Raw genomic sequence first — 10745 nt, 5'->3', positions numbered from 1 at the left:
ATGCAAATAATGATGATAGTTATATTTTGTTGATGTACTGTCAGAATAGGATCCTAATTTATAAAGCTCTAGCAGTTTAATGTAGAGTTGCTGTTTATTTAGCACATTAACTGGACTGAAACAGTTGAAAATGTTGTTTAAATACACACACACATATAAAAAAAGAAATACATACTTATAAGACATACTGTATCAACCTTTTTGTTCTCCTCATTTGCACCCTGAAATGTACCATTTAATAAAATGTGCACTTAGAGCGAGCCTGACTTGATTTGAACCACTTGTTTTTGATGGAATTGCTTGGCTTACTCTGGAGGTGACTGTAATGTGCCACAAATTATCCAAAATTGGAAGATTATGCACAATTTGCCCTTAGTTAGCATTCAGATGGCAAGAACAGTGAAAGAAATGTTGGTCCTCTTGAGAAGAAGGAGCAGAGTCTTGGCATTGGACTGCATGCCTTGGATCTGTGTCTTTAGAAAGAGAGAGTTTCCAGACATGTTCACCTCCTCCTCTCATGTTGCAGTTGTTTGGAAAAGTGAAGTTGTATTGGAGACTGGGATTTGCCTTGGGCAACAAATATATATGTGTCTCTGTGGAGCTGGCCAATCATACGCTGCACCTACATATGATTTCATTACATGGAAACAGCCACAAAAAGGCAAAGTCCACATGTGCTAAGAGTCTTTACTGCTACTTCAATGATGCAATTTGAGGGGGAAAGAGAATTCAAATATATTTGACATATTAAATCTGCAAAGCACTTGCACTTAAGCAGCAGTTAAACAGAAAATTATCCAGCCATTAGACGGTAATTTAGACTGGTATTACATTGATACGTTGAAAGTATTGTTGCTAAGATGCATCTTTAAGCTTCAACAAATCCACACTTTATTCGTGACATACTGCAGTATTTCCATCTCACCACTAGTAGGAGTATGACACTGTAGTATGAACTGTAGAGAACACTTGATAGTGCCAGTAATTGATACCCAGTACTCTCTGTACAGTCTTTTTACACTTGATACCTTATCTGTTAGCTACAATCAACTAGGTACCTTATCTGTTAGCTACAATATAGCTAAATCAGTATACTCACATAATTCATGATTCCTTTGAAATTAAAAAGGTGCCATTCATAATTTAATAGGTACTGTATATCATATAAATTGTATATGGCTTAAATGGTTTTAGATATAGATATAGAATCAGGATCAATCAAAATAAAAGAATCAGATGAAATATTTTTTGGTAAACCTCTGCATTGGCTTTGGAATGTTTTCCACACAGCAGTACAGACGTTATTGGTCTGCTCTGTTGAGGATGCCCACTTTTATGTGTCAGAACGATTACTAACCCGCAGGCTGTTTATTCAGAGATTATGTACTTGGGTGCTTGGGTGAGTTAAAAGGTTAAAAACAGAGCAAACATGTTTCCCCCAAACATTTCATGAGTTAGGTTTAGATGACATATGATCTATCAACACTCACTTGTCAACTAAATAAACCTGTGCGGTTCATTTAGCTGTGGAATTTCTGAGTGTTTACTTTATGATTTCTCCCGATACAAACAGAAAAAGAGGGAAGAGAAGGGGAAGTTGAATCCTTTTATGATTGTTTTTTCTTTAATCAAATGTTTAATGTAGCTCTTTTCATTTGTGTAAGTGTTCAGGCCAGAGATTTTACCTCTCCGGTATAACAACACACCACAACATTTGCAGTTCACATGTTATACATGGGTGCATTTTTTAGCTCAAATTATTTGTATATTTTAAAACTGGTTATTTTTGGACAGAATCACTCAACTATGCAAATTACACATATTTCCATTAAACTGTGTTTTTTACTTTATACATGTTAATCTGCAGTTTATCTAAAAAAAAATTACATAGGCATCTGGCCTATTTATACAGACGTATTTTAAAATAATAGAGTAAAAACTCTTGAATAGAATTTCATTTTATATATTTTTTTGCTTTAAGTAAAATCATTGCAATTAGGCTAGACTGTCATGTATTGTTTCCTAAAACATGATTCACTCTGAACTGAAGAGATGATTTTGAACATCAGGGCAGTCAAACCTGCAGTTTCCTGTACAGTATATTGTATCTCTTCTCTGGATGAAATGCATCTTCTTTGTTTTTCAGGTGCTTTCAGGTTTGACAGTGAAAAAATGAATAGATGGATAATACATTTGTGTATGGCAGCCAGTTTTTGAAACTTTAGTTTATGCGTGGGATGTGTGTGATTGTGAAAACCTGTACATGTGCCTTGTGTGTTTTTTGACCCTGCTGTAAAGTTAGAACTTCAATTTTATGTGCTCTTAGTCATAACCGCAATTCTGTCATCATTTCATGCATGCATAAATTAAAACTACATTGTTATTTATGCCATCAGCACCGAAATGTCTTTCAGTAGCCTATATTTAAAAAAGAAAAGCTAAAATGTAATTTTTAGACATTTAAATAGAGCGAAAATTTTTAGGACAAAATCTGCATGTTTTAGAGAGTTGAGCAGAAGTCGGTATTTTTTTACTCAGAAGCTATTTTGTGGGAGAAACAAAAAGAGCGTTTGCATGAGGAATCAGGCCACCAAAGTCCGAGGGATCCAAAATACGCGACTGCATTCAAAAGTGCCAGCCAGCAAATACACGAGGACATGTGGATATTGGAGAAGTCTTGTTGGAAAAGGGCAAAACTATTTAAAATATCGTTAAACAGGGCTTATTTGCACATAGCATCTATATTTATTTGAGTTCTAGAGTTTTTAGATTTATAGAGTTTTACCACGCGGATGAAAAGTTATTATTTTAATTACTGAATAAAGTTAAATAAAGTATTTATTTCGGAAAAAAATTATGGTAACAGCACGATAGTATTTCATATGTGTTAAAGCGTTTGAAGATGAAATCATGCGATCTCATATGTATATATATATATATATATATATATATATATATATATATATATATATATATATATATATATATATATATATATCCGGAATATCAGCACCGAAATTTCTTTCAGTAGCCTATATTTAGAAAAGGCGAATATATATATTTAGCTAATTCATATCTCAACTGTAAGATTTAAAATTTGCGCCTCTATAGGAAATTTAGGCTATATAATTTAGCTCAAAAATGTTCATTGTTGTAAATTATGCTTTAGAAACCGACAAATTAATTAAGGCAAATAGCCCCAAAATATTTTTAAATTGCGCTTTTAAAAATACAAATAAACTAATTTCATTTAGGCTCTACATTTTCCTTTTTTTTATTAAACTCTCCATATTAAATTATTTTAAACATAATCATTGCTATATACTGATCAATACTGTAATGTACTGACCCATTCGATTTTAATTTTAAAAACGCTATTTTATATTCATGTTATTAAATTGAAAAACTTGAAGCTTTTACCATTCTCGGCTCTGACCGAACAGTGTCTGATGAGGAACTCGAAAGGTTAAACATTTGGCTTTAGAGTTCAGGGAGCTGTTGCAGCTTTATCGAAGAAGAAGAAAAGCAAGACTCAAGCTTCGACGACTTTAAAATATTCTATTAAATAAAGTTTACTCTTTGAGACCCCACTGTGTGTACCTTTATGAAAAATTAAAGGCGTAAAACATTATGTGCAGTAAACTTACCCGCAATAGTAGGCTACAGTGGGCCTACTTGACTGTCAGTTCATTTCTGTTTTGAAATGCCCAAGGCGTCCTGTGACACTTAAAATGAAAGTAAGGTGTCACTTAAGGACACTACAATAATTGACTGAGCCCCTGATGACTTAAAATAGTTGAAACGCAATTTCAAGTGATACGACACGTTCTCATGTCAAAGACTTGTATGAACGTTCCCTTTAACTTGTTCAAAGCAAGTAAATTTTTTATAATAATAATAATAATTCTTATTATTATTTTGTGTGTGTGTGTAAAACTAGACACTAATGCCCACACAAAACAAACGCACACGTGAGTTTTACGCACACACTCAAAATATTTATTTATTTATATCTTGGATACAGGGTTGGCACGATTCTAAAATCAGGTTTTGAAGTTAATGGAACATGTAATGTTTGTTCTGTCATAACCGGTTTAACATTCTTAACCTTGAACTACTATAAGCCAATGTCAAATAAGGATCTCTGAAGCTGTAAAAAATAATATTTTGAAAATATACTTTAAAATACATGCAGTAGCTAAGCCATCTTGCTGATTGCATGCAATTTATAATTTTTTTTAACTCTACAAAATTCAAGTAGGCCTATAACCATCAAGTCAAAAGTAGCCTACTAAAATACTTTTCTTTCGAATAGAATACACTGTTTTTTTTTTAAAGTTTTCAAACAATAGGTCTTTCTCTTTTTTTTTCATTTGATTTATTTATAAATCATTTTCATGCATCTCTGGCAAGTAGGCTATTTTTAGGATTACTCTATTTTACCCGAACAAAAATGAAAGACATGATCGTAATATAGCAAGGCCTAGGCTATTGATGGATGCATTAAAGTTATTTTACATGAATTGCATTTCTTAATAACTTTATTGATTCAGACAAAAATTTGTGATACGTCACTGACCCATATATATATATATATATATATATATATATATATATATATATATATATATATACATACATACACACACACACACTGTACGGTTCTTCTAAACGAGTGGCTACACTGCATGCACACACACACACACACACACACACACAACACACACACTCACGCCACCCACGTATTTCATCAATTCCTTCTCCGCGAGGACTGTAAGATGTGTGTATGGAGCTCAGAACACCGTCTGTGTTGCTATTCGTGTTTTGCAAGAAACAAAAGAACAGACGAGGCATTGATTCCTCTCTATACACAAGGACATCTATACGCTGCAAGTGCAATGCTGCAAAGCTATGAGACCGACGATTCAGCACTGTAAATTAAAGATACACGACCAAAACAACAGCCAGCACCTCCAGCCAGTGCACTCTCTGCAGCAAGCAGTGCATTACTGTAAAATGTTTATGATGTCCTTCTGCACCTTGTAACGAGGATTTCGGATTAGACGAGGCTCGAAGACTTCGCGTGGGACGTTTTGTATTTGGTCAGTGTCCGGGTTTATTCCTCCCATCGGAAGAGCACGGATTACTTCTTTGCGACGATAAATGGATACGGAGTTATAAAAGCCTCCGACGAGATGACCAAGCGTTGAACTGCAGAACTACAAAATCCTCTAAGCTTTAACTTTTATTGGTGGGAGGTTGGCAGTTTCAGCTTCGAAATGGTACGTTAACAAATCAGTTTCATCGTCATTATTATGTCGTTGCACCTAAAGACGAGGCAGATCACGAGTTATGCACCTCTTAAAGTCAAATGAGATCATCGTCAACGCACAGGCGCCGTGTTTCGGTTTCCCCCTGCTTCCTCTCTTACCAGCCGGTTACTCCTTTTCTCGTTGGTTCTCGGCCAAATGTAAGGTTTTGTGGGAAAGGCTTAAAAATGCTTGCGAATTATTTTGAGACGCGCAGTGATTAAGAAAGCAAGCGGTTTGTCTTTTCTCCCATAATTAAAGTTATTAGTTCTGTGACAGGCGAAGAAAAAAAAGGTGTGTGCGTGCGTCTGTTTAGACCAAGTTCAAGTTTAAAGCCAATAGAGGCAGATGCCCAGCTGTAGAGTTTGATCAGCAGAAAATGGCCGCAGGCTCGCCGGCATGAATTTGACATCTACACCGACAGAGGCGCTCCCTCCTCGGCAGAAGTCTCAGATCGTGTGCCTTAGTCACGACCGGGAGTTCGGCATTGTTTCAAAAAGTGCTACAAACTGTATATATAATTAGCCTACTTGTCATTTTCGCATGGCTGTAGCAAACTGAATATGTGAATAAAACAAATTAAACAGGCTTCACGAGATAGTGCCAAAAATGGATTTGACCTGGGTTGGCTGTTTACAGAAATATTTTAGCCATGTAAGCTTGATACACTTACAAGAATGTTTGGCTACTAGTGTTTTCTTTTGTAAGCTTGAATATAATTTCGAGTATAAATAGAATGCTGCATGGATTTCAGCATTATGTATAAAAATACAATGATATGGCATCTGATAAAGTACAGTAGCCTACTTTTTCTTCTGAGAATAAGAAATGGATTGTCTGCCCTTTAAAGGGAAGACGTTATTCTCTGCTGTTGCCAGTTAATTTGCGCTTACGGCAAGTTCGTAAAATAACTTCAAACTAAAAAATATATAAAAAAAAGTATTATTATTTTTTTCATTTATTAATTTTTTAAGGGCTATTATGTTATGTTTTGTTATGTTAATGTGTTTTGTATCTATAACTTACTCAAATCTTTCTCTTTTTTTAATTATTGGCCTATGATAACGTGGCAGTTTCAGAAAAAGTTTAATAATGAATATTTGCAATTGGATGGATATGTTTAATGTCAAAATTATGTCATTTTGAGACGACGGTGTTCCAGTAGTGTGATAGACTTCTCTCTCCCTGTCCAAAGTTCACGCCACAGTGCCTTCAGTGCATATTCAAGAGAAATAACAGGTGTTGTTTACACTGTTGGTTTTAATAGATTGCCTGGTTTTACACTTTAACTAAAGTCAAGTGACCCTAGTTTATTTGATCTCCGTGTGATCACTCCAACAGAGTAAACTTGATTTCTACAAGGAGTTAGGTAAAAAAAAAAAGATTTGTTTTTGGGTAGCTACGACTGACCATCAGCTAGGCTACTTGTAGATGACAGTTAGTGATTACGCTTACCGAGGCGCGTTATTTTCTTGTAGTGACTTTATAAAAGTTTCTGGTCATCAAAATATGCAAAAGAACAGAAAATAGCCTCACTAAAACAGTATGCGTGCACTACTATGCATATTATTCTCATAGGCCTATGTATTTATAATTAGACGCGTTTCAGGAATTTAAGTGACTGACATAAGTCAGTCCCTCGTTTACAAAAAAAATATTCTATGTGTACAGTTATGAAGGTTATGGTTATAGTTTTTTACGCGGGCTGAATTTTTTTTATGCACCCAACTTACATTAATCATCTGCCTCAAGAACACCTTTTCATGAATGGACACATGCATGTGCGCTCTCTGTGACGCAATGTCCGCGCAAGGCTGGCTCTAAAAGTTACTTTAGCGGTGCGTGTTGGAGTAAAATTGTTTGGAATACACGCGCGGGTGAAGCGCGCAGAACGTTTCTGCGCCCGAACAGGATCAGCGTGAGCGGGAAGAGCGAGCGGTGCGCGCGCACTGGCGAACAGGGGAGAATCTAGTTTACCACTTTGTTTCGCACCATATGAGTTTCAGAAACCGAGGCACATAATCTTTTTATTATTATTATTTCACGGACTTAACGGATGCCCCTGGACAGTGGAAACCAGGGTTAGCCTCTCTTGCTCCTTCAAGTACTTTCGTTGGGATGGGCTATTTTCATAACGTCATTTCATTCCTCCCTCTTTTTCATGCTCTCTTTCTTTGATTCTTTCTCCCACCATTTCCTAAATGGAACAGATTGCAGCACCCCACTCGTTTTCCTGCCTGCAAAGTTTGGTTTCTAACGTGTACACCGTCTGCACGTTCTCCTTTGCCGGGCGTCTCTTGATTTAACGGACTCGAAGTGGAAGTCAGAAGTGGCGGCGGTGGAAGTGTTAATCATGATGAGGCTTGCCATGATTAACTGTGAAAAATGATCCACTAACTTGTCGGTGTTTTGCCACATTTCAAGTCACGCGCTCCCCTTTCAACATGATGTATTCTCCTCTCTGTCTAACTCAGGTAAAGTGCTTGTTTGTGTCTTTCTGAACGAATTGCTCCTGATTCGCGACGAGATTTCAGTTCTTAAAGGGCGGGCTGAGAACTCTGCTTCTCTTTGCATATAGAACATCCATTCAAATAACACTAAACCGTATCCTCAAGTGTATATTAGGTTTTTGAGTTGTTATATGTTTCTATTATTGACCTTTAACAATGTAAACACAAAGTAGAAAATCAATTTGAAGAGGTAATATAAGTCGTTGTTTATTGTTGTATTTAAGATGGAGTTTCTGTGCAGTAGAGGAGACGTTAGACTTCATAGACATTACTTCAGTTTTAATCATAAACTAGAGATTAATGTTACATGGTCATAGTTAAGATAAAGTAAAACTTATTATTTCATATTATAAACTTTATTAGTGTGTATTTTCCTCTGAAGTGGATTAATATATATATATATGTATATATATATATATATATATATATATATATATATATATATATATATATATATATATATATTTAACCTATATGAGCACATATACTGTATATGTGCACCAGGACTAGTTCAGTTCATGCGTAGCGTCAAAAGAGAGTGCATTTTAGTAATGTTTATATTCTGTGTTAAGACTGTTAAAACTTTGACGGTTTTATTGGTTACAAAATATATAAAGTTACAGTATTCTGAAAGAGATTTGGGATGATATCTATACAATCCGGACTTGACCATGGTTTCAGCTCTTTTCTTGTGTGCCTTCTAAGTTTTCAATTGAAATGATACCAAAAGGTTGGCTATTGAATTTTTTTTTAGTCTGTTTAATTTTTAAACAGCCAGTCACTTAAAAAGAGATAAAAAGCATTCTGGACAGAATAACACTGACTTGCCAGATATCGGCCTTTTGGCTGTAATTTATCACAATTAATTTCAAATCCCATATTACTTGTTATAGCCGAATCAGTTATCAAATTTAAAATAGAGTTTTATGCACTGTGATAGTGACTAGGCTTTAAGTAAATGTGATAGTATTTTAAAAGTATTTTTGTCAGCTGTCTGAACTGAGGCAGACACAGAGGGTTTTTAAGGTCACTTTACTGTCTCAAATTGCCTTGCTGTATATTGACATGAGTCACTAGGTTTTTAGATGGCTGATGATTGCTTTGACCTTGGCTTGGATGAGAAAGTTGCCGCGAAATTTCCCCTGATTAACCAATGTCCACTTTTTGTCTTAGAAACTTACATAATAATAATAATAATAATAATAATAATAATTCAAATGTAAAAAGTACAGCACAAACGTTGTTGCAAACTAGCAACTGTAGATGACAAAGAAGTTTTTGTGAGGGAAATTTTTTTTTGTTCTCTGCTCGGTAAGAAAGTTGTTCCATATGCTCGATTCAGAAAAAAGCCCATTTTACTGACAGACATAATGACAGTTTGTTATAACTGTCAATCTGACAGTAAAAATTTGTAAATAGCAGCTATTTTGAAAATGTCAAACTTTTTGTTTGGCAGTTTATCTTGTGGTATAATTCAGCTCGTAGTTCATATCAAACTTTGTTTGATTAACTGCCTGGAAAACCTTTGGGATTTGGGCTTTTAAGTCCCACAAATATGTATTGAACTTTTCAGCTCTTGGTGAATGTGTTCAAACAGGCAACAATACACGCCTCACCCTCCAGCACTTGAATTTATTATTAAATAATTTACGGGGCTATGTTTCAATGCACACTGTGTTTTTTGGTTCTTTATGACAGTTGCTAGTTTCAGTCTTTTGATTAGTAAACTCATTATATTTCTGTGTAAACATGAAGTAACCACAGTCCAGTTTTGGAGTTGTGTAACTTTACCTAATTTAGTTTTAGTGAATTATACAGGTAAAGTTTAACTATCATACTTTGCTGAAAAATGTAAAGTCTTAAAACTTGTTGATAATAGTGTGCTCCACCTTAATATTTATCAACCAAATTTGATCTACAGGTTGCGATAAATATTTAGAAATGGAATAATCTGCGCTGCATTACAGATCTGGGTTGTGTAAGCTGAACTGTGAGCCAGCAGTGCGGAGGCCTTTGGTTTTCTCTGTAACCGCTCGGCATGTCCACTGCCTCTTTGGGCTCTCTGTTGTAGCTGATAGGATAATGTGATGTAGCAGCCTGCAGCGTTCGAGGGAGGGCATGCACCGAGGTTCTGGCCGTAGTCTGAGTGAGTGTGTTGGGCTGAGAGAGAGAGTGAGAGGGACAGATGAGGCATGTGCCAGACTCCACCGCAGTCCCGCTGGCAGCCGGAGGGGCCTTTCGCTTGGAGCTTCGCTGCACACAGGCGCTTCACAAAACAGCTTTTAAGCTCAGAGCCTTTTCCGTATGCTGTCATTACAATAATTCTGTCTCCTGTGAGCAGCAACTGCCTCAAATTTTAGTACTGGTGGAAAATATATATATAATATAATGTAATATATGTACTTCTTATTTTTGGTATTTAATTTTTTAGTTTGTTTTACTTTTCTGATTCTAGATTCTGTATATATATGTGTGCCTATATATATATATATATATATATATATATATATATATATATATATATATATATATATATATATATATATATATATATATATATTTATAACTTTTATTATTTTTATTAATCATTTTTTTTAAAAATCCAGATACTCACTGATCAAATGTATTTAGTACAGACCCAGTTTGATGCATATTTGCCAACAGTGTTGAGTAGTATCAGTGGGAGATCTGAGAGGCACTATTCTCCTGAGCTGGCAACACGCTGTCCTGCCCCCATTCCTCATCGATTTATTCCGTTAGAGCCGCAATTAGTCCCCCCTGGGAAAGAAGAGGAGGGCGATCCAAGCATCGAGCCTTTCGGAAACACTCTCACTCGAATGCGTTGACAGACAAAATACTATAACATCTGAAACTTTGCTGATAAATGATAGCTGCTCTGTGTTGTTGTTGTTTTTTATGAGAGTTT

At 35.5% G+C, this 10745-nt stretch overlaps 1 protein-coding gene across 6 annotated transcripts in view; it reads left to right on the top strand.

Annotated features, from left to right (window-relative positions):
* The first annotated feature begins 4746 nt into the window (after nt 1-4746).
* Nucleotides 4747-10745, top strand: part of LOC128018751 (nuclear factor 1 C-type) — a 94614-nt gene continuing 88615 nt past the window's right edge. Inside the window, exons 1-2 of one of the 6 annotated variants that reach the window (XM_052604485.1) lie at nt 4747-5282; nt 7520-7783. In XM_052604485.1, coding sequence (XP_052460445.1) covers nt 7754-7783 — 30 coding nt within the window. In that variant the 5' untranslated portion in view covers nt 4747-5282; nt 7520-7753. Of the gene's footprint in view, nt 5283-6965; nt 7784-10745 lie in introns of those variants that run through there. The other 5 variants (XM_052604484.1, XM_052604487.1, XM_052604488.1 and 2 more) reach the window with 5 other exon arrangements.

Source organism: Carassius gibelio, chromosome A8, assembly GCF_023724105.1.
Source record: "Carassius gibelio isolate Cgi1373 ecotype wild population from Czech Republic chromosome A8, carGib1.2-hapl.c, whole genome shotgun sequence".
Taxonomy (NCBI): Eukaryota; Metazoa; Chordata; class Actinopteri; order Cypriniformes; family Cyprinidae; genus Carassius; species Carassius gibelio.
The sequence above is the reverse complement of the archived record's forward strand: the minus strand, read 5'-3'. Positions and strand labels throughout refer to the sequence as shown.